This window comes from Staurois parvus, unplaced genomic scaffold (assembly GCF_062004578.1).
Source record: "Staurois parvus isolate SC_StPar_1 unplaced genomic scaffold, SC_StPar_1.0 ptg000530l, whole genome shotgun sequence".
NCBI classification, from domain to species: domain Eukaryota; kingdom Metazoa; phylum Chordata; class Amphibia; order Anura; family Ranidae; genus Staurois; species Staurois parvus.
The window spans coordinates 9,808,725-9,832,482 of NW_028318326.1; the positions used below are offsets into that span (position 1 = coordinate 9,808,725).

At 41.8% G+C, this 23,758-nt stretch overlaps 1 protein-coding gene across 5 annotated transcripts in view; it reads left to right on the forward strand.

Annotated features, from left to right (window-relative positions):
* Window positions 1-224: 224 nt before the first annotated feature.
* Window positions 225-23,758, forward strand: part of LOC149451626 (neurabin-1-like) — a 141,530-nt gene continuing 117,996 nt past the window's right edge. For 2 of the 5 annotated variants that reach the window (XM_089690498.1, XM_089690502.1), the window contains exons 1-2: window positions 225-681; window positions 5,053-6,765. In XM_089690498.1, the coding sequence (XP_089546624.1) occupies window positions 5,230-6,765 (1,536 nt within the window). In that variant the 5' untranslated portion in view covers window positions 225-681; window positions 5,053-5,229. The remainder of the gene's footprint in view (window positions 682-5,052; window positions 6,766-23,758) is intronic. The other 3 variants (XM_089690499.1, XM_089690500.1, XM_089690501.1) reach the window with 3 other exon arrangements.

A 23,758-nucleotide genomic window follows, 5' to 3' on the forward strand; every position in this document is an offset into this window, starting at 1 on the left:
TCTCTATGGTCGGGTAAGCCGCATGGAACTTCGGCCTCAAACAGGAGACTTATCGTGCACGCGCCCGGGCCTTCCCTGGAGAGCGTGCAGGGAGCGCGCCCTGGGAAGTCTTGCGCTCGCCCTCCCTATCCCTCTCCCTTATCTATCCAGCGCAGGCACGCCGCAGTCCCAGAGCGGGAGCGCGCCTATCCGAAGGGCCCTTGATTATTGGCTGGGGACGCCGTATGCGCGCGCTGGGCTCGTACTTCGCAGTTATTTGGGAAAGAGCGAGGAGGAAGAAGGAGAGACGGAGCCCCGGGGAGGAGGAGGGAAAAGTGATGGCGGCTCGGTGAAAGGGAGCGTAAGGACCACTCATTAGCACGGAAGACTCCCCCCGGCTCACAGGTTGGACTGTTCCCATGCGGCAGCTCTGGTACGGGACGGATCCAACGAGCGCACCTTGGCGGGGGGGAGGAGGACGGAGGAGAGTTCAGGTAGTTGGAGAAGTTTCCCGCATGGTGTGAGGAGGACGAGGCGCCGACTTCTTTGTGTGTGGAGGAGGAGGGGGACTCCCTGCCCGGTCCCCGCACTTCCCGCTACTTCTCCGGGGTCCTGGACAGACTTTGGGGTGTGTGTGCCCGCATTGTGCCAGCTCACCCGGCCGGGCCACCTTCTGCAGCACTTGGGAGGCTCATTGTGAAGGTGAATGGAGTTCTCCGGGATAGGAGATCCCACAGAGTGTCTTCACCGGAGGAGCTGACAACCCCCTTCCTTATAGCAATGTTTTATTGTGTCACTGGAGTGACCCCGGAGGAGGGGAGCCTGCTTGGGGCCACTGATGTCAGACGAGCAGCTCGGCCAATAGGGATTTGTCACAATCGCCAGCATCAGGATCGCTAACGGTCTGCCAGTCTCTATGAAGTCAGTGAGCTGTCACCGCCATCGATGGCGATTGGCGTCCAGCCACAGCGCCATCTCACCGTGTGTGAATACCGCCTGTGATTGGCTGTCTGCGTCGACAACAGCCTGGGGGGATCAGACTCGTGTCCAACATACCTCAGATCATCCCTACTGTGTAGTAGAGAGAAACTCAGGCCTGTTGGGATCCTGGTCCGAACCCACCTGACTGATCCCATCAGGAAGCGGTCACTGTACGGAGCCGATCTTGGATAAGTGCGGCTGTGGGGTGAGGCTTGTCTTGGCTGCTCATGATTGGCCCGGTACAGGTGACAGCTTCTTGGCAGGATCACTTGGTGGCTTTGAACTAGGATCTGAACACCCCTGAGCTCATACCTACTACAGAGTAGTGGTGATCTCAGTTATGTTGGCCATGAGTCCGAACCCAACTGAGCAATCGTACAGCCAGAGGTGGAAGGAGTGTACCTCACAGTTGCATGTCGACAAGGAGCATGTATACGTGTGGCTGCAGGGCAGGGGACACCTTGGTTGCTCATGGTGGGCTCATTACAATGACAGCTTCCTGGCAGGATTGCTTTGGTGGGTTTGGACTAAGTTCCGAACATGTCTGAGCTCATCCCTACTACGGAGTAAGAGTGAGCTCAAGCATGTTGGACACAAGTATGAACCCATCTAAAGCAGCCCATAGATTACTCAATTTTTTTTTTTTTCTTTCCTGTGCTGATGAGGTATCGCCTCCCACAGCACTATTGTGTTTTCCTGGTGGGGGGTGCTCAGGGAACCTTCCCGGCTGTTGAAACACGATTACTGCTAGCGGCTACCTGGCAGTAACCAAATGTAAAATATCAGACAGGCTAGATGTACCAAAGTTGATCGATGGATCAGCTTGGGTACAAGCAGCCTGCTGGTACATGGATCAAAATTTGACCAGTCCCTGCTGAACTGGCTAAAATTTGATCCATGTATGGCAGGCCTAAGTGATCTTGTTGGAAAGCTGTCAAAGCAGACAGCCAACCATAGGCAGCAGAGGCATGCCTCACAGCTGCGCATTGACAAGGAACATGTATAGGTGTGATTGCAGTGCAGGGAATGCCTCTGTCGCTTGTGATTAGCTGTCCACTTTGACAGCTTCCTGGCAGGGTCACTTGTGTGGCTTTGGATCCACCTGAGTCTATCCCTCCTACAGAGGACAGACCAGTGACCTCTTTAGCGATCCTGCCACTTTCAATTTGGAGGACAGAATTTCCCGTCTGACATCAGCATTAGGCTGGCCATTCATGGAGCAAAAGTCTATTAGTTCCTGATGCACTGGCCAAAATTTGCTAACTGGGTGCCCTGATGGGCCCCTTCCAACCTGACATCCTTCAGTTGAAAAATAAAAGGAGCCAGGCCAGAAATCGTCCAAACAGCAGATACAGCCAGTCAGATGCTTCCCATACTGCAAGAGTTAAATGATCATTTATGCCCAGGGTACCAGGAGTGAGAACTCTTACTCACCATACCCCTTGGTTCTCTGGAAGCAAGGCTGCACGACACTCTGGCTTGAGGGTGGTCCCTTGGCATTGACCTGTATGGCTATTGGCCCTGCGTTGTATTTGGTGACAGAGTGCCTGCAACAGTCGGAGCACCTTAGAGATGTGGCTGCAGGGGCCTATTGCCTACTGTGGAGGGAGCCTGTAGGAGGTAGGTATCAGGAAAGCAAAAGTTCCTTTCTGTGGTACCCTAGGCTTAAACAAGCATTTAACTCTTGCAGTGTAAGGGGCGGTCCACGACAAGAGAGACCTTTTTCTTTTTCCTGGAGTTCAGCTTTAACAGGGCTCAGACATCCCTGGTGGTCAGGTCTTCCTTGGGCTTTTAGTCATTAGGCTACCTGTTGGCTTTTCTGAGCCTAAACTTTATGGGTTTCTTTAAAATTGCTTGGTACTGGCAAAGAAACCAAGTGACATTTATTTTCTCCATTTTGTGTACTAGCATGCCTTGAGGCATGCAGGCCTGGAGTAATGAGCCTTTAGAAAATGCTGTCAGTCACTCTGGCAACAAAGTAGATTTGTATTGAAAAAGTATCGCTTAAATGTCACGTGAAGAACAGATTGCTGAGGTGTTCTACAGTAGTACATTTGGGATTATAATGCACCAATTTCTTCTGTGAACTAATGTTTGTCTCACAATTAAACCTTTTTAGAAATCTTTATTGCCTTATATGTGTCTAAAGCCCAAACCTTTTTTTCTCTTTCGATTAGAGTGGTGAGGGGGCTAGAAGCTCTGTCAGGGTTTTTTTGTTTAATGCTTTATTCACTCTATATATATTTGCTGTGGTGACCATTCTCTGGGACTGAAAGTGATGAAAAGTCCAAATTTTGACCTGTCTCCAGGACAGAAATAGAGGGCAAATCGTTCTATTGATCTTAAGTTGGATTTTCCTTTACATCCCAGAGATTTCCTGTCACTTTCTGCTGTGTCTCTATGTTGGGAGGGAAGGGAAATCTCACCAATAGGAACTGATAATGAAATAAAATCTAAAGATGTTTTGCCATTCCTCACTCAATCCAAAATAGAGGAAAACATGTTGGGGTTTATTTACTAAAGCTGGAGAGTCCAAAATCAGACTCCCTTCTGCATAGAAACCAATCAGCTTCTAACCTCAGCTTGTTCAATGAAGCTTTGGCAGTGAAACCTGGAAGCTGATTGGTTTCTATGCAGAAGGGAGTCTGATTTTGGACTCTCCAGCTTTAGTAAATAAACCCTGTTGTGTCTTCAGATTTTTAAACCTGGAAACGCAAGTTACAGACTGATTGCACACAGTTCTTTTGATTTGCCAGAAGCTATGCAATGTAAAGGTCAACCCAGTTAAGCCATTACATTTGTTAACTTTCAGGCTCCATGCACACAGGGCGTTTTAATAATGCTGGTAACGTTAGCTGTAAAGTCACATTAGAATGTGCGTTTTTTTTGTATTCGCGTTTAGCCGCTTTTTTTTATTGTGGTTTCCCCCCCCCTCTTCCCCCCCCCCCTAATTTTTTGGGGGGTGTCAAAAAAAATCCAACAATGCTGCTTTGTCGTGTTTTTCAGTGCTAGTGTGTTTACAGCTAAAAAACTCCTCTGGAAACACACTAGTTCTGGGTTGTTGTTTTTTTTTTTTTTTTTTTTTTTTTTCCCAGCCAAAAAACAGGGCGTCCAAAAAAACGTTGATTAGTCTGTGTGCATGGACAAATAGGATAACATGCTGGGGGGTTTACTGGCTGTAGAAAAAGCGCCAAAAACAGCAGCTGTAAAAAGTCCAGTGTGCATGAGGACTTGGAAAAATTGGAAGAAGGCTTTTCTTCTATAGGAAAATATGGATGGGACATGGTGGTGTATGATAAATTGCAAGATGTGGGAACTTTCTCTACAGAAAGGGGGACACTTGGTCAGTGTGTAGTTTAGATGAAATCTGTTAAGTCATTGCACTGCATAGATGTTTTTGAACATTCTCCTTTTACGTTTACCCTCTGATTGTAACAGCCAGCTTCCATTAGACCAAATTATTCTGGAACTTTAAGTTCCAACTTGATTTTGTTTCTGTTTTCTAATAGTCTGTCATCCTGTCAGTTTGTTTTCCATTTGTTTTTTCTTAATTGTACGATAATGTTGTGACCTTTTTTAAATGATTATAGTTCGACTAATATAGGGTAGGTCTGCCCATTATTGATATTTTAGTTTTGACTAGATGAAGGCCGGTTTTACTACCAACTACTATTAGTGTAGATTCTAATGCATGTGTTCCTAGATTCACATAGCTGCGTTAGGTTACATTTTTGAAACATTACTTTATAGAGATTATAGCAGTTGGAATGAGATTTGGGAATGCAGTGCCACCAACTCTGGGTAAATATTAGTGCTTGCCTACAGGAAACCTAATGGGTGATTCAATTCTTCGTGTGTGTACACATAACAAATTGTAGTTTTGGGTGGACTGATCCTTTTTAGTTACTACAACATTGAGCCAAGAATGTTTTAATATGCCTTTTGGAGAGATTCATTTGATACTTGCGTGCGACCATCAGTTAAGTTCTGCTAGAAGCTTACACGTGTGTGACAAAAGATCATGGAAAATGTTCTGGCCACCGTTTCACTCTTTTTTTTTTTTTTTTTTTTCTCTTTTCTTTCTTTCAGCAGATGGTTGTCTTGTAGCAATGAAATTAGACAGACAGCTGAGCGTGGAGGGAATGATTCATTGCTTGGGATTTCCCATGAATCCTGCACAGCCTTAATTCCTATGATCCCTGTGGTCCATGTGAAAAGGGGAGTGACATTTGTACATTTTCTCAGACAGGCCTTTTTTTTGATACAAAAATGATGAAGACAGAGGGGAAAGGGGAGAGGAACCTAAGAAGTGCTTCTCCGCACAGAAATGCCTACAAGTCTGATTTCCATGCTATCAAATGTTCTTTTGATGGGATGAAACCAGAGATCTCCCCAAAGCCTGCTTCTATAAAGCCGAACACTAATGGAGCACCGGCTGACCTCACCCGAGGCCGTGCCTCGTATGGAAACCGTGTTCACAAAATCAAAAACATGTTTATGCAAATGAGCTCCACTCCAAGTGAAAATCAGAATGAAAGTAAAGTTATAAAGGCTGATTGTTCACCTCCTCCGACAAACACTTCTGTTGTAAGTGTGCAAAAAAATAACGCCTTAAATGTTAGCCCTGATCTACCTGCTCAAGACAGGGTGGTCAAGGCAGGTGAAGATGGAGACTTGGACAAAGCTGCCCTGGCAGAGAAGTTTTCAGAAACCAGGAAGCTTTTCGAAAGGAACCTTAACAGACAAGCCACTTTTGACAAGTCTTCCCCAACAAAGGAAGAGAAAGTGTTTAGATTGGAGCGCAGACATGGATCAGTTGACGTTGAGAGTTCTTCATCTGATCGGAGCCCCAATATTAACTCCTCAAAGATAAACAAGTTATCATCAGTGGAAACCAGTCAGATCAGTCTCCGGTCAACATCTTCCTCTTCCTCCTCTCTAAATGCTGGACCAATTAGCAAGAGATTGGAAAGTTTCCTTGCTGACAGTGATGGGGAAGAATCTAGGGACCTGTCCAAGACTGATGAGATTTTCTTTGATACCACTGGTTCTTCAGTCACCTCTAACCACTTGACCTCAATGAATGATACCAGAATAAATAATAACGAAGGGACCACAAATGTCGCTGGTGAGGAACCATTGCTCTCTACCCAGAGCCAGGACTGTGAGGAGAACATAAAAAGTACTGTTACTGAAGGAGATGCTGAATCCCTGCAAAATAACAATGCATTCCCAGACAGGAAGTCATGGGACACGGAGCGCACCATGCCTGAAAAAACTCAAACTGAAATGGTAAGAGCTGAGCTAGTGGTATTACAAAATGAGTCATCTGAGAGCGAGGAAGATACTCACTTACATGATGATGTATTTGATGACATAAAGCCCCTCGATTCTCAGCTATGTGTTAATGGCAATCAACAGAAAGTAGAGGATCAGTTCAAAGATGAACAAGAGATTAACGAAAAAAGAGATGATGTTGGCACAGATGTCACTGTGAAGGCCACAGAGGAATCCACAAATGATGTGGATAGTGATGATGAGGAAGAAGGCAGTGAGTTTGAAGAGCAGAGTGACAAGAATAAAAACTTGCTGAGATACTCCTCTGGAGCGTTTGGTATAGAAAATGCAGCTTTCGATGATGACCAAAATACAGAAACTGAGCAGCAAGTAGCTGATAATGAGAAGGTATTGGAGGCTGAGGATGAGGATTATGACTTTGGCAGTGATTATGAAGAAGTACCTGGTCTCTCAGAGGAGGAAGATCTACCTGTTAGAAAAGTCAAGTTTTCTACAGCTCCAATAAAGGTACAGTTAATTATAATTACTTTATTTTTTTGCACCAGCCTTTCTTGCTTTTAAACTGTGTTTTTACAATATTTTGTTTGACCTGTTAATGTAGGATTTATCTTGATGGTTTCATTGAACTGAACACCTTTCTATTTTTTGGTTTTTTGCAAGGCTTTGCCAGGACCTATGCACAATATGGGCTTCAGTTTTCGAAGTAAGCCAAATACAGCCAAAAGATTACTTTCAGATGCATTAGTGGGAAAAATGCATTGCTTTTCAGTCCTGTTTGTGATGGTTTACCTTGCGTGTATATTGCATCTGTATTGAATCGTATGGTAATTAATGTGTAGCAGAATAGGATGTTGTACAGTTGCAAAAAATAGTGAGTTGCAAGGCTAGCACAAAGATGAACATGTGTGAACACTGCCAGGTATGATACAGTTCGAAATTCATGCACTCCTGACGTTGCATAACTGCATGTCAATTTTAGCTGTTAGTGATTGGCGCTTCAGTAAAAGTGGTTGTAAACCCATACATATACCCAGTGAAGTGACTGGCCTTAGATACGGAGATACAACAAATCCTCCTACATAAGTTGTAGTTTATCTGCAGTCTTTAGTTCTATACAGCTGTTCAAAGTGCAGAATTTATAAAGCTTGCCTGAGCTTTCAGAGGGCAGGGAGTTGAAGTTACTCAGTGAAGATAGTTGATCAGAAGGAATGGACGCACCCACCTTCACACAGGAACAGAGCTGAGGCTGTCAGTCACAGGTTGTGTGCTGGTTCTCCCTCTCCTGTCACCTTTTTACCTCCTGGTGTCAGGGAAAACTTGTCAGAAGTGACTCGCAGAGGAACTAGGCAGCAGAGGGAAAGGACACTTGGTGCTCTGGATACAGTACACACTATAGAGGGATAATCTGTGTTCACATTTCATGTCTGAGTTTTACAGCCACTTTTTAATTTAGAATATTCAGTCAAGGTGGACTGCTTGTCCACTTCAATCTCTGTATCACAACTGAAAGTTATTTTATGCAACAAAGTGTTCAGATTGTACATGTTTAGTGTTCCATAGGCAAGTTGAAAATTCTATGATCATCTAGTCAGTTTGCACCCAACAAAGTGGGGAAAGAAGTCCATAGTACTTGCCTCTCCTTCAATGATCTGACATCACTTAAGTGCTTTTTCCGGGTCCCGGGCTGCGGCCTTTTAATTGGCAAGTGTGGGATGATGTCCCTCCTGTGCTTGTGCAGGAGTTTAGTCCTACCCAGAACATTGGATCTCTGTCAGAATGTAAACAGCTGCACTTGCAGGCAGAAAAACTGTGAGCAGGCAGGCAAGTTTAAGTTCTTTTCTGCAGTAAAGAGCCAGCCTGCTTGCACTGTATAAAAAGGAGACATTCCGCTTTAAGGGAGGGCTTTTCTAGGTGACATCCAGTACACCTGCCACTGTTAGCACAGGATGTTTGTCTATCATCCAACTATCCTTGGAGGTCAATAGAAGATTTCTATTGATCTTTGAAAAGAAGGCAATGAATGTGACTGTGACCACCTACAGTGTGCTTGGCTCCAAGAGTCCAGCCTTCAGTTCATTATAGTTTCTGGTGATTGTTACAGCTGCAAATCTGACTGAATGGTAACCTTGCATTAAGGATGGATTTTGTCTAACGATCTATGTTTTCTTTAGCTTTCTACTTGGGCAGATTGATTTTCATTTTTTTTTCCCTTGGTATGACAAGAATAATGGAATAAGCTGCAATTATTGTCTGAAAGGCTTTGCCATTTTGTCTTGATCAACATCCAATCTAAGGTTTTCGAAGTGCTGATGACTACTACTTGCAATCTTTTTAGGGTATTTTCCAATAAGGAACCATGTCAGATCAATTCTTTGCTCTTTTAGCCACGTTCCTGTATAGTTCTGGAAGCTGCCATTGTGATATTACTGTGGCGTGCCTAGCTTGGAATTGGCAGCAGACCTTGCACTTGGTCTCCAGTGCAGTATTGAGTTTCGGCTGATGTTAGCACCAGGCAATAATATTTCAGGTTCCTTTTATCGGACACATATCAGTGCAAAGACTATCTCCGGTCTCTTAAGATTTAAAACCTGCACTCTCCTTCAATGAAAAAAAAAAAAGGTGTGTACTTGCCTCTCCCACAGCTGCTTTCCCCAACCTCTCCTCTGTTCCAGCACTGCAGTCTCAGAAAGTCTCATAGACAGGATAAAAACCAGCATGCAATGGGGACTAGTCCAAAAAGTGTATAGTTCCAAAAAGCTTCCTAAAGCTCTGAAATGGAGGAAACAATAAAAAAAAAGGGGCTGCCAGACAGGTGAGCATACACTGGGGGAGATTTACTAAAACTGGACCTCTCAGAATCTGGTGCAGCTGTGTATAGTAACCAATTGGTTTGTAAAGGCAGCTTGTTCAATTAAGCTTTGGCAATAAAACAGGAAGCTGACTGGTTTCTATGTAGATCTGCACCAGATTTTACACTTTTCAGTTTTAGTAAATAACCCCCATTGTCTTGTATTGCAGAGAAATGCATGTTTAAATCCTTTAGAGACCTTACAGGGTCTCTCTAAATCATCATTTACAACTAATGTGTTTATAATATAACTTTTTTTTTTTTTGTAATTTCAGACCTGTGTAAAGTGGACAGGGGTTAAATACCCATCAGACTTTGTATTACTGTGTTCACGCTCTCTGTTTGTCCTGGTGACTGTAGGCAACGGAAGTGAAAAAAATCCCAAATTCTGAGCAATCGCCAGAACAGGTGTAGAGGGGAAATCTTCCAATAGAACACTAGTTCTGGTGCCTCTGGTGAATACCAGGAATTCCCTCACTTTGGAGGGATTTTCACTCGCTTCCTGTTGTGGCTATAGGACAGGAAGTGAAGGAAAATCTCCCCAATTGGATACAGATTGCAAGGGCACAGATGACAGGGATTATAACCCTCCGTTAGTCTACCCAAAATGGGTTTTTCCTTTAACATTTTCCTGAAATATCCAGCGCAGGTTTATTGCATGTAATGTTAGAATATTGTTGATTCAATCTGGTCCTGTTCACATTTTACTTTCATGGGATATGCTGATATCGCAGTACAAAAAAAAAAAAAATATATATATATATAAATGTGTGTGTCAATTTCATTACACCCAAGCGTCATTGGCTTAGTAAATGTTTCCATGCTTTTTTTTTCTCTTTCTTTCTAGAAAGCACAGCTGTTATATACCTTGTGATGTCGTAAGGCCTCGTTCACATCATACATGCAGAAAAACTGATGGAAACTGACTCGCAGATTTCACTTGTGGAGACATTAGTTTACATCAGTTTTCATGCACACTTCAATGAGTTTTATACATGTTGCTGATTCCTGCGCAAAAAAATTCTGCATGTGATACCTGTGTTGTGTGAACAGGGCACATAGAGAACAATGGATTTTTTTGGTTGTGGCCTTGCAGAATGTGTGCAGAAAACCTGATCTCTCTCCACCATGGTGTGAACAAGCCCTAAAGGTACAACGTTGTAGCACTTTCTCCTTTTTTATGAAATTTGTTTTTATATTAACTTATAAAAAACCTCTTGCATCCAAGCTGCTGAGAAATTTGATAAAATAAAATCTATGATTGGAAAGAACACTGCATTCTCTTACCACGCACACATATACTGGCAGCAATCGTTACTATGGTAACCCTATTTTATTTGGTCTTTTTGTTTATTTTTGTACTACTGAGATACTTCTGGGTCCTTAAAGTAAACTTGTCACAAACCCGGGCAGTTTAAACTGAGCATATGTAAAATGTCAGTGGTTATCAGACAGGCCACTAAAGATGTCTGGGGCAGATCTCACACATGCGTTGTACGAGATCTGGCACGGTTTGTTTACGTGTGGCCATGTTGTTGGCAATGTGACCGTTGTTGTGCCAGTCTAAACCTATTGTTTATATGACATGGCTTAAGAGGGGGAAAAAAAAGCTTTTTCCCTTGAAATATCAAGAGATTTTGCATTTCAGATGCAGGCTCTCCCCAGAAGGCAATGGTGATGTAGTCTTTCCAGAGAAAAACTGGAAAGTACTAGCTACATCACCCATACTTAAAGTGATTGTAAAGTGTTTTTTTATTTTATTAAAATAAACCGGTTATTACTTGCCTTCTCTGAGTACTGGTATTGCATAGAGCCGCCACTTACCACTTCTGGGGTCTCCCGGCAGTGTTGTTCTCTTCCTTCTGTGTCTGCAATCATAGCAAGCCACTTGCTATGGAGGCAGACATGCGGGCTTGCTCCTGAGCTGGGGTTTGTGCGTTCAGTCCCTTGTAAAGAGTGTGTGACCCTTTCTAAATTAACTTGCGGGAGGCTCCTTCTCCATGCTCCTAGACCAGTTCTAGCAGCGTATTATCGCCTACACTCCATTGGTCTAAGGTTCCCTGACCTGTTTTGTTCAATTTTGGTGAGCCTGTGTGCATTGTAGCCTCCATTTCCTGTTCTTGGCTGACAGGAGTGGCACCCGATGTGGTATTCTGCTGCTGTAGCCAGTCTGCTTAAAGGTCCGACATGTGCATTCAGAGATGATATTCTGCACACCTCCGGTTGTAATGAGTGGTTATTTGAGTTACTGTTGCCTTTCTATAATTTTGAACCAGTCTGCCCATTCTCCTCTGACATAAACAAGGCATTTTCCCCCACACAACTGCCACTCACTGGATGTTTTCTCTTTTTCAGACCATTCTCTGTAAACCCTAGAGATGGTTGTACGTGACTATCCCAGTAGATCAGCAGTCTTTGAAATACTCAGACCAGTCCGACTGGCACCAACAACCATGCTACAGTCAATGTCACTTAGTGTTACTAAACCCACATCAGTAAAATCAGTCTGTATATACAGTAAAGCATGCTTGTTATACTCACTGTGGAATCTAAGGGGTTAACCCTCCAAATTATGTTAAAAGGATGTTTGATCCTGTCTTTTCTGATCCTCCCCTACTTCCACAGTCCCCAAATCATCTAATGGTAGAACAGAGCCTGGGGGGCAAGCTGCACATGCTTGGTTTGGTGTGTATTGTTAGAAAGTGTTTTTTTTTTTTTTTTCTTCTTGGGAGAGTGCATGTGATCAGCACAGGGCCAATCAGCATTGTCCAGACAGAGAGTCAGAGGTTATGCAGCCTCATAGGACAATCGGGGGAGAATGAAAACTCCTACAAGCTTTAACTAGTGGTTTGTTGGACACTGATTGAAATCACAAGACTGCTATAAGCTGCTGATAAGAAATAGCATTTAACAGTTTATATTTACTAAAATTAATTGCATTTCCATGTTGTGTGTACTGTGGGAGACCAGATATAGTGAATGCAGGGTCCTAGGTTTAGTGACACTTTTAAATCCCCTTTCTTCCCCATTCTGATACTTGGTTTGAGCTTCAGCAAGTTATCTTCGCCAAGTCTAAATGCCTTAATAAATTGAGTTGCTGACATGTGATTGGCTGACTAGCAATTTGTGTTACCAAGCAATTAAACAGGTCTTTCTAATAAAGAGGACATGAGTGTATGTACAGTATATTAAAAAAATAAAATTTCTGCTAACATTTTACTTGCTCGTTTAGGAAAAATTCAAAACTAAGTTTTTTTTTGTTTTTGTTTTTGTTTTGTTTTTTTTTTTTCCCCTCTGCTATACAAAGGGGGGTGGAGAGTTTGTTTACCCCACCAGTACTGTGTTGGCAGAGTTTGGGGGGGGAAGATCTAGAAGCTGGTCTTCTGCCTTGGATGTCAGTGAGGGGGAAATCCATGTATACCTATTTTCAGTGGGGATAGATTGTTTCCTCTTATTTCAAATTGTTTAGACTAGCTTGCAATCTGGCCAAGAACTGCTCTGAACAAATACATAAAAAAATTATTTCTTATCTTTCTAGGCATGTTTATATAAATGAAAAGGCATATCCGATGGTTAGGATTTCTCACATTTGTCTGCAAAACTGAAAATACACTTTTAAGCTGTCCATAGAATACTCCTATTTCTGCTAATTCCTTTTTGGAATGGCCAACATTTGAGCTGTGGGTGGCCCTGCAAGCACCCCTTTGCTTCACAAAAGTCGATTTAAAAATCAACTGTGCTTGCTAGTAAATGGTCACCGAAAAAGCGACTGCATCTCAATCAGGCAGCTGTCATGACCTCAGGTTTATTTGTACAACGAACAATAAAGAACATCACTAAACATCTAGGCTGGCCACATAGCACGTGGATGAAGAAATGAATGTATAATATAAATGTGCTGGTATTTGAAAACCTAGTAGAAACATAGAAAAGTGACGGCAGAAAAAGGCCGAGTGGTCTATTGAGTCTGCCTTTTTTTTTTTTTTTAACTCTTCTTTACAAAGAATGCTATTAGTTTTCAATAGAGCGCATGGTACTGTGGTAACTGTACATCATATTTGTAAGAAGTCCTGAACCAACCTTCCCAAAGTCTAGCAACTGGGTTCAGAAGGTAGAGAACCAGCAATGACGTAGCTTTGATATGACATAGGTTTTTACCCCTCCCACAGCAAAAATAAATACTGTGTATAATGTATGTTTTTAGTGTGTATATAGAATGTGTGTGTGTGTGTATTCTGTTGATTACTAGTATGCTTTACAGTGGCTGTTTATAGTGCTCTAATTGAGTAGAGTAAGAAATTGACCTTGCTTTGTGATGCTTATGTCCTGCTGGCTACAAGACATCTAGCCGGGAGTTCATACTAAGTAAATCTCAATTCAGTCACAGGAGATAAAATTTATGTTCATACATTAAAAGAATGTCCAAAACACCATACAACAATGCTTTTTAACTTTGGTTCACAATCTTGGTTACGTGATCTTGCTGGGTTGGGTTCCTAAAGTGGTATTCAGCCCAAAGCAAACATTTTATTCTATTTCATCGTAGTACCAATGCTTAAATGTGTTGGCTGCATTGGGTTTTTTTTTTTTTTTGCATCTGGTGATCTGACTAGTAAGCCTGTTATTTTTCTACAGAATAAGCTTTCCTGCACAATTAGCTTTTATTTATGTAAAACCTTTATCCCAAAAGAAAATAAAAGCGGTTTGCTGTGACTGCTTAACAAGTGTGAGTTGGAGTTTGGCTTCAAGTTTTGGGGGCACTCTAAGGCCTTATGCACACAAAACATTAAATAAATAAACCTCTCCTAGAAGCTGTCCTCCTTGCAGCAGCGCTTTTGCAGAAAAAACACGTGACATTTGTAAAAGTATCTAACTCTTTCACAAGCGTCAAGTGGTTGGGCATTTAATTTCACTGGCCAGAATAATTAATTCTGCCCATTGAAATTAATGAACACTAAAAGCGCCTAGCGTTTAGCCACGTTGTGTTTTTTCTGCCAAAACGCTGCTGCTCCTGGACGCACTTGCCCTGGGGGTTTTTTTCCTGCTGGTTAACTCTACTGCTGCTAAAATCTTCTAAAAGTCTATTTGTACATGTACATATAGGATAACATGGAGGGCCATTTGGAAGCCATAAAAAAAATTGCCTGATGCCCCTAAAAGTGGCTACAAAACTGCCCTGTGCACATGAGGCCTTATACAGGAGATGTGTTTCTGGCTGGATCACCAGGTAAAAACTAAGGTGGGAAACGTTTAAAGAAAATTAATGCCCCCACCATGTCTAATGCAGGCCATAGACTGGGTCGTTTATCGGCCGAATTTTCGTCCGCACGCAAAATCGCCCGATATTCACGTCGTTAGTGGGGCCAGCCCATCGGCTGTTTTTTGCGTATCTTCTCATTTATTTTTATTGGTCATGCTGGAATATCCACAAAAAACGTCCGTCTTTCGTGGACATTGGTGGCAGCGTCGACAACGGGGCCAACCGTTTTTTTTTTTTTTTTTTGTTTATCGGCTGACAATTTGGCCGATAAACAGCACGTCTATGGCCAGCCTAAGGATTGATAAGCTGCAATATGTTATATTTTGGTTTTGTGTCAAGTACCGCTTTAAAGATTACCCATGTATGGCCATCAATTTAAGAATACAGGGCACCAGAGCCTTGGCTGCATTCTATTTGTTTCTATACAGATTCTGTGGCAAGCCCATGAAGATTGCTTTTACTGTTTGGGCAGATTGTCCCATCTGCAAATGTAAATGGTTGAGAACAAACCTTATGATTTGCTTGTAAACTGAGAACTAAGCATTTAATTGTGTGCTGTGACATTGTAGTTCACAGAGGCCTTTGTGTGTTTGTCCTTTTTGCATTGTCTGTTCACAATAATAATATAGATTCCCACCTTTGATGTCTGTGTAATGTTTATATAGCAGCTTCTTATGTTGAATTAGTACTAAGTATGTCAGCTTGGATTACAGATCATAACAGCCTTGAACCAACCAAACTGGTATATACACTGATGAAATGGCTGCTGTATATGTGAACTGTTTAACTTTCAGAAATGTTGGGAATTCTGAATCCTCCTGCGATGGCTAACAGCCCTGACCAGAATATTACTTTTCTACCGAGAAGAAGAAGAAGAAAAAAAGTTTCGCAACCACACAAATATAAAAAGTCCCCCTTCACCTTAGTGCTAATTCTACCACAAAGAGGTCAGAGCCCATGACGGTCCTTGGGTAAGAACCCAAAAAAAGGCCTTTTAGCAATTGTAAGATTGATCAGGCTTGCTGAAGGCTGATTTTTGCTAGATGGAAGTGCTTTGAAGGATCATGGATTGAGCTATCTATTCGACTGCTAGCAAATTTCCATTCCTTTGCTGATAAGCTGATCTCTGGATGTCTTTGTCAGCTAAGACCTGGCATTTGGTGGACAAGTTCTCTCACACATGGCTCCTCCATATACATGGAATTTAAACCTCAGTCAAGGTTGTCAAAAGGAAGATTCAGAAAGGACATTTTCTTTTGCAAGTATTGTGGTTTTTGTGACTCCACGAGAGGGCTCTTAAACATTGAACCTGTTCTTGTTGCCTGCATTTGCAGGGGCTGTAAAGCATGCACGCCAGATGTGTTGGGTTGTGCTGCCCAACCATGCCCAATGCAGTCCCAGCACATAGACCAGGAATAAAGCATTGTTTTCTATCATGACCGTTCACTTCACCATGCTGCGGTGGTGTGCATTGAAAAGAGGTGCTTTTTTTCAGCACAGTCACCAACATCTTGTACCTTTTCTGCATCCAATAAAACGTAATAAAATATCACTTTGTTAAAGTTAAAAAAAAAAAAAAAAAAAAAAAAGTGTGCTGCCTTCACACCTCATGAAGATAAGGAAAGAGGGAGGTGTTCTGTCGGTTTAACTTTTTTCTGTCCCGGAATGACAACGTTGCTCCTCCATCGATCTACGGTAGTACAGTGAATGAATGTGGTCACACAAAGGGTGACCACTGGTGGGACTACTGGGATCATTGGGTAAAAATAAAGGAAGAGCCTAAACCTCGAAGGACTAGTAAGCTGCAATATTTATTTAACATGTTTATGTTCTTTAGCCACCTAACAACCGTAATGTACTGCGGACGGGTGGCTGCTGTAGGCAAAGCGAAGGACCCATATGTTGCTGCCTAATTCCAGTTTTTGGCGTGCCCCCGCTGTGATTGTAGACAGCAGGAGCTTGTCAGCATGTCCCACCCTATGATTCATGACGGGGACCTGCTGATTGGCTGTGTAAAATTACATCCCAGGGCTCTGTGTTGACATCAACACAGCTCTGTACAGAGGGAATGGTGTCTGTGTTTCTCAACACTGAAAAGCAGGGATGAGAAACTTGTAGATCTATTAATACTGTAAAAGCAGCACACTTTACACACATTACACATAGTTGGCCACAAATTTAACCCCTTGATAACCCTAGATGTTAACCCCTTCCCAGCCAGTGTCATTAGTACAGTGGCAGGGTATGCTATTATCACTGGTGATGTCAGTGGCAGTTAGACAGTTTCCCCCCCCCCCCCCCCCCCCAATAGCAGTTGGTGTCAGACTGCCCGCCACATTATCGCAGCCCCATAATAAGTCCATGATCACTGCCATCCGTATATAACAATTCATATATAATATATATATCTCATAGTTTGTAGCTGCTATTACTTTCATACAAACCAGTCAATATACACTTATTGGGGTGTTTTTGTTTTTTTATCAGACATACATTTGGCCAAAATTTTATGAAGAAATTATTTTTTTATATTGGATATGTTTTTATAGGAAAAAAGTTTTTAAAAAATTACTTTTTTTGGTGTGGTAGGGTTTTTTTTTTTTTTCCCTCAATTTTTTTTATATTGCAAAAAAAAAAAACTCCGTAAGATACCACCAAAAGAAAGCTGTGTGAAAACAAATTATTAGGGATGCACCGAAACTTCAGTGGCTGAAATGTTTCAGTCAAAAACACCCCTTTCGGCCGAAATGGGGAAAAAAAAAAAAAAAAAGCACAGGTACCAAAAAACCCCGCCACTTACGCCCGCCCGCTTGCTGCTGCCACCACTGGCCGCCGCTTGGTTCCCAGCACTGGGCATGGAGATGAGCGAAGGAAAGATGGCCACCACACATCTCTATGCCCTTGGAGGACCGGAGTGATCTCACTTCCCGTTCTGGCCCCCCCCTTTTTTTTTTTTTTTTTTTTAATTCTTACTAATGGGAATTGGTGTTTGTTTTACTGTTGACGGTGAAATGCAATTTCTGTAAGACAATAACAAGGATTTCTTGGTAATGAGTGTATGTAGGGACCTGTAGTAAACCTGGGGAATCTTACAGTATTAAATCCCAAAATTACAGGAAGTTTAGAGTGCTCTCAGCTCACATCAATCTGAGCTTTACTTTCGGACGATTTTGCCCTGCGTGATCCACATTTTGTGGATCTTTTTGTTTTAGTCAAGGAACCTTTCTTCTTTTTATGAGGGGAAAAGTCCTTTATTATCCGTGATTGTTACAAGTCTAGTTTTGCTTTGAATAATTTTTATAGTCTGTTTATTAGCTTGTCAAATATCTTGATGTGTTTTAGATCATAAGCACAAAACATTCTCTTAATGTAATGCTAACCATATACTAGCTAAAAAAAAAAGAGAGAACCCCTCAAAGTTCTTTCCGAATAATGAGCACTCAACTGTGAGAGTGAAGGATAGTGCCATCATGTAATGACCACATTTCAATCGCTTTAAATCATTCAATGGACATATAAATGAATCCATTTTCAGTTAGTTTTATCACATATGCACAGTACAAACAGTGTGTTTAAGAGGCGAGAGAGACCTTTTAATTTATAGTTCGTTTAGCTGAAGTTTTCCAAACTGTTTTTTCTATATCAATTTTGGTGACAAGTCAAAAACAACTTTCAATTTGTGCCCATTAACTGGACAAAAAAAATGAATGGTCCAAATGATGGATTTTTATGTGTGTGGTGTAAGAGCCACTGAGTAAATATGTTCCACTATTCGTGCATGTCATGCACCGTTTTAAGAAAAAAAAAAAGTGTATGGTCCTTTTTTATTACAAAAGAATGACTGTTTATCAGTTTTGGTAAATATTGTTTATATACATTATGTACCAGTAAACTACCCCCAAATTTATTTATTTTTTTTTGCACAATTGATCCCATTGCGGAGATTTACCATCACTTCCTGTCCCATAGCCAAAACGGGAAGTGAGAAGAAATCCCTGCAAATTAAGGGAACCCCTTGGAGACTTCCCCTCTTAATTTTTCTGGGTACAATCCATAATTTGGGTTTTTCTTACACTACCAGCCCCCCCCCCCCCCCACTTTCAATGATATTGGTAAACAGGACAAACAGAGAGGGTGAATCTACCTAACGAGGACACAGACAGCAGTTCAATCCTATTAGGTGTTCTAATCTCTTTCCACTGTATCCAAAAAAAAAAAGTTATACTTTTAAAATAGTGTTTAATAATTTGCCACTTGATTGCAATAGCAAATGCATCCATACATTTATATCATGGCCATCTGTAATGAAGTTAGCACTTTTTCCCAACTCCTTTCTTGCCTCACTCACTTGGGATGATGAGGTTGCATAGTCATAGCTAAATGCTGAGGTGGACCAAACTGGCAGCAAGTCGGAGTCCTGGGCCTCATGATCAGCTCCAGAAGAAATAATATACTCTGTGCTGGTTCGTGAGGTGTGTGGGTTTTTTTTATTTTTTATTATTATTATAGAGATTAACCACCTGTGAATATCTCATTCACTGCTTCATAAATATGACCATTTGCATGCATAGACAGGTTTAGAAAAGTGGTTTGTTGTAGACTGGACTTTTTTTTTTTTTTTTTTTTTTTTTGAGCCACAAATCATTTGATCTAGTTGTACAGTTTGAATGTAGTGGGGTTTTCAGCCGTACAGTGACCACATTTTGTCAGTCAGTATGGCTAAGGCCCCCATGCAAACCTGGTTGTAGCTCATGCATCTATTTTGAGTCCCAAGCATTTTGCTGAACTTTTTTTGAGCAAAAAAAGCAAGGCCCTTTGCAGTGCTTGGGTGCGATTAACAATGAATGGCCATGCAAGCTCAACACACATTTTTAGCACTGCTGTAGTGTGATTGCAGTGTAAGGGGTGCCCATTTATATTGACACTACACAGTGTCATAAATGTCCGGTTGTGTTCCCCATATATATATATATATATATATATATATATATATATATATATATATATATATATATATATATATATAATTTATTTCCCTTTGGCCCTCCATGCGCATTGGCTTTGTTCTGACAAATGAACTGCAGTATCTGATGCTACAGTGCTTCTGAATGGCTCCACACATTGGCTATAGTTTAGCGGACCTGGCACATTGGCATTGCTGTCTGCACTAGTCTTTTGAATATGTATGACTGTCCATTCACAGCAGTGCAAATAGCAGACTCCACTGAAAATGTTCTGCTTGTGTACCATTGGAGAGGTTTTCCTGATCTAAACACACTATGGCAATAATTGCAAAGCAGTTGTACAAGCCGAATGCACCTGTTTGCCCTTGCCTGGTTTCTGTACCACCTTCCCATCTACATTACAAAGTAGGAGAGAAGCTTTTAAGCTGGCTGCATGATTCAATAGTTCTTTTCTTCAGAGCTTTCTCTTTTGCAGAGCAGGGCCTCTGCCTGTATTGGATAACAAATGACAGCAAGCCCATTGTCTGCCTGTTTATGTGTTATTTGAAGCAGGATCAGAGCCATAGGCCAGCGAGCCGGGCGTACTGTACTCTTTTGCTTAATCAGGTTATTCTGCAGATATTTGACTTTCATGGCAGGGATATTTTTACCCTCAATCACAAGAAATCATATTTATAACACATCCTTAAGCTTATGTTGTAAAGGGCACGCTGTGTGCAAAGTACAGCAACCCAAAGCAATTAGATTTTACTTTTACTACAGTGGGATCAGTTAACCCTTTTTAATGGTAATGGTCAAAGTCTTCGATGTTAAATTTAGCAGTGTCAGTATACTTCAGTTAATTTGACTAAAACTTGGTTATTTGTTTACCTAGATAATGTTTACATTTTTATTTTATCACAGGTACTTGTATAGCACCTTCAATTTAAACCGCACGTTACATATATATTGTACATTCATATCAGTCCCTAACCCTCAAGGGGTGTACAATCTAAGGTCCCTAACTTACATTTATACATACACATACTAGGGGCAATTTTGACAGGATCCAATTAACCTACCAGCATGTCTTTGGAGTGTGGGAGTACCCGGAGGAAACCCATGCAGGCACAGAGAAAACATGCAAACTCCAGGCAGGTGATGCGGTGGTTGGGATTTGAACCAACGACCCTAGTACTGCCAGGCGTAAGTGCTAATCATTTAGCCACTGGGCTGCCCATGTTAGGCTAAATAAGGCCTTACATTGTGTTATTAAAGTCCATGTCTTTGTGGTTTTTGTATTCTTTTTTTAATACATTTTTTAATACTGTAACTGTATTGCACAATTGCAGTGCTAAACAGAGGCAGACTGCCATCTTCAGGCTTCTGTAGTATCTGTAGGCTGTAGGATACCTTTTTGAGAATTATCTAGCTGGTTGTTGTAGCTGACTATGCTTGCATTATCAGTAGCCACTCTGATAGGTTCCTGTTAGTTAGTAAATCCTACATTGATCAACTTGGTACAACCAGCCTGATGGAAAATTCTGTAATTTTTCCCAGATCCACATCGAATGAGAATGATGTAAAAAAAAAAAAAGGTGACTTGCGTATGGCCAGCCTTAGTACAGGATTTATTGAACCATATGAATAAATGCATGGCTGAATCCCATTTACTTAATTTTTTTTCCCATCTTGCTGACCACACAAAATAAGTGGAAAATGTTCCTGAATAGGGACACAGAAAACCATAACAAAAACCTGATAAGGGTTCCTATCCTTTTCTGCACTCTGAAGAACTAAGAGAAAAGAGAAAGCGGATAAGAAAAACTTTGGCTGAGGATTTACATTCAACTGAATTCCAGGCAAACTGCTAAATGCAAAGATTACATAAATATGAAATCTGTTTTACCTACAGAGGATTTGTATTTCTCTCCTACTCCTGATATTTACACAGCCCTGAGTTTTCTCTGCTCCCCGTTTAAACAGGACCTGAGCTCTGGAGGCTGTGCCCCAAAAAAAAAAATGCAGGCCAAGGGCAAAACAGTAGTCTCCAGTATTGTCTGTAGTCTCCCTGCAATTGATCTTGTCTCAGTTACCATGCTTTGTACTTCGTTGTGTTTCTGTATGTAGATGGCGTTCTTGGTACAGGTATGACTTTGATCCTTCATTTTACAGCTGCCCCCCTGTTGAAAGCCCAGATTCATAGAATGCATGCAGAAGCAGGGAGATTCTTGAACCCTCGCATACCAGGATTTACACTGCTATTTTTCTGGTGGAACACAAGTAGATTTTTCAGGGTATGACTTGGGTCATAGTTGTTTGTTTTTTTGTTTTTTTTGTTTTTTGTTTTTTAAGATGTTCACTATAAAGTTGACCTGAAAACAAGTAAAGGTGTTCTATATTAAAACCCAACTTCAGAAAATCTGAAAAGTTTTGCGTGCAGTGTTTATTTTATGGGAAAGTAAATCTGGCCATAGATGGGACAGATAATTTTGTGTTAAATCGGCTGCTTGAATGAAAAAACTGACCCAATTTCCCCCTTCCACACAATCAAGATGGATAAGGGAATCCTCCCCACTATGTTGTATTCTGATGACTGGGAGGCCTACCTGCTGTCTGGATATACTGATCAGTGCTGCAGTCTATATCCTGCAGCGCAGATCAAAAGGAAATCTTCCAACACTGCGATCTGTAGATTGCCGTCTGTACAACCACAATGCCCATAGATGGATCAAAATTCATCTGGTTTAGTAGGGATCAGCCACATTTTGGTCCATCTATGGGCAGCTTAAGAGCAATAATACTTATCTGATCCTCTTCTCCGGCAGACAGCACTATCCTATGCTCCAGCAGTGGACTGTCCCTTGGCATCACATCCAATGCAGGGCTATCAACTGTCATTAGCTGCCAAAGAAGTTAATCATCGGGTGATCAGCGGAGAAACTGACAGGGATGTGCTGCTTTCCATCTCTCCTGCTTTGCAGAAAGCAGCATGTCTCCTAATAAAACACAACACCATAAGCACAAAGCAGTCCACCGTTTGATCACCCGAGATGTTAACTCCTTCCTGCCCAGTGTAATTATTAGTGTTGGTGCTTTTTATCAGTACTGATCACTGCAATAATGTCACTGAAGAGGTCAGTGGCAGTTTCCACCCACTGTCAGTGTCCGAACGCCTGCCGCACTCCTGCTATAAGTCCCTGATCGCCGTCATTAATAGTATTAAATAAAAATTTTAGTGTGTGTGTGTGTGTGTGGATATAGATATGTGTGTGTGTGTATAGATACAGTTGCAAGAAAAAGTATGTGAACCCCTTGGGATTACGTGGAGTTTTGCATGAATTGGGCATAAAATATGCTCTGAACGTCATCTAAATCACAACAATAGAAGAACACAGTCTGCTGAACATAATACTACACAAACATTAGATGTTGCCATGGTTTAATTGCACATAACATGTAAACATTCACAGTGCAGGGAGGAAAAAGTATGTGAGGCCCTAGCTTAATGACTTCTCCCAGAGCTAATTGGAGCCAGGAGTGAGCCAACCTTGACTCCAATCAGTGTGATGATATTGGATGTGTTGCCGACAGCTGTCCTGCCCTTAAAAAACACACACCTGTTTTGGGTTTACTGGTTTCAAGAAGCACTGTCTGATGTGAACCATGCCTCGCAGAAAAGAGCTCTCAGAAGACCTACGATGAAGAATTGTTGACTTTCATGAAGCTGGAAAGGGTTACAAAAGTATCTCCTTGAGCCTTGATGTTCATGTGTCCACGGTAAGACAGACTGTCTACAAATGGAGAAAGTTTAGCACTGTTGCTACTCTCCCTAGGCGTGGTTGTCCTGTAAAAATGACTGCAAGAGCACAGCGCAGAATGCTGCATGAGGTAAAGAAGAATCCCAGAGTGTCAGCTAAAGACCTGCAGAAATCTCTGGCACATGCTAACATTTTTGTTGACACATCTACAATAAGGAAAACATGAAGCAAGAATGGAGTACATGGGAGGACACCACGGAGGAAGCCATTGCTGTCCAAAAAGAAGATTGCAGCACGTTTGAAGTTTGCAAAAGAGCACCTGGATGTTCCACAGCACTACTGGCAAAATATACTGTGGACAGATGAAACCAAGATTGAATTGTTAGGGAAGAACACACAACACTGTGTGGAGAAAAAAAGGCACAGCACACCAACATCAAAACCTCACCCCCACTGTGAAACATGGCGGAGGGAGCATCATGGTTTGGGGCTGCTTTGCTGCCTCAGGGCCTGGACGGATTGTTGTCATTGATGGGAAAATGAATTCCAGAGTTTATCAAGACATTTTGCAGGAAAACGTACGACCATCTGTCTGCCAACTGAAGCTCCGCAGAGGATGGGTGATGCAACAGGACAATGACCCAAAGCATACAAGTAATTCAACAAAACAATGGCTGCAACAGCACAG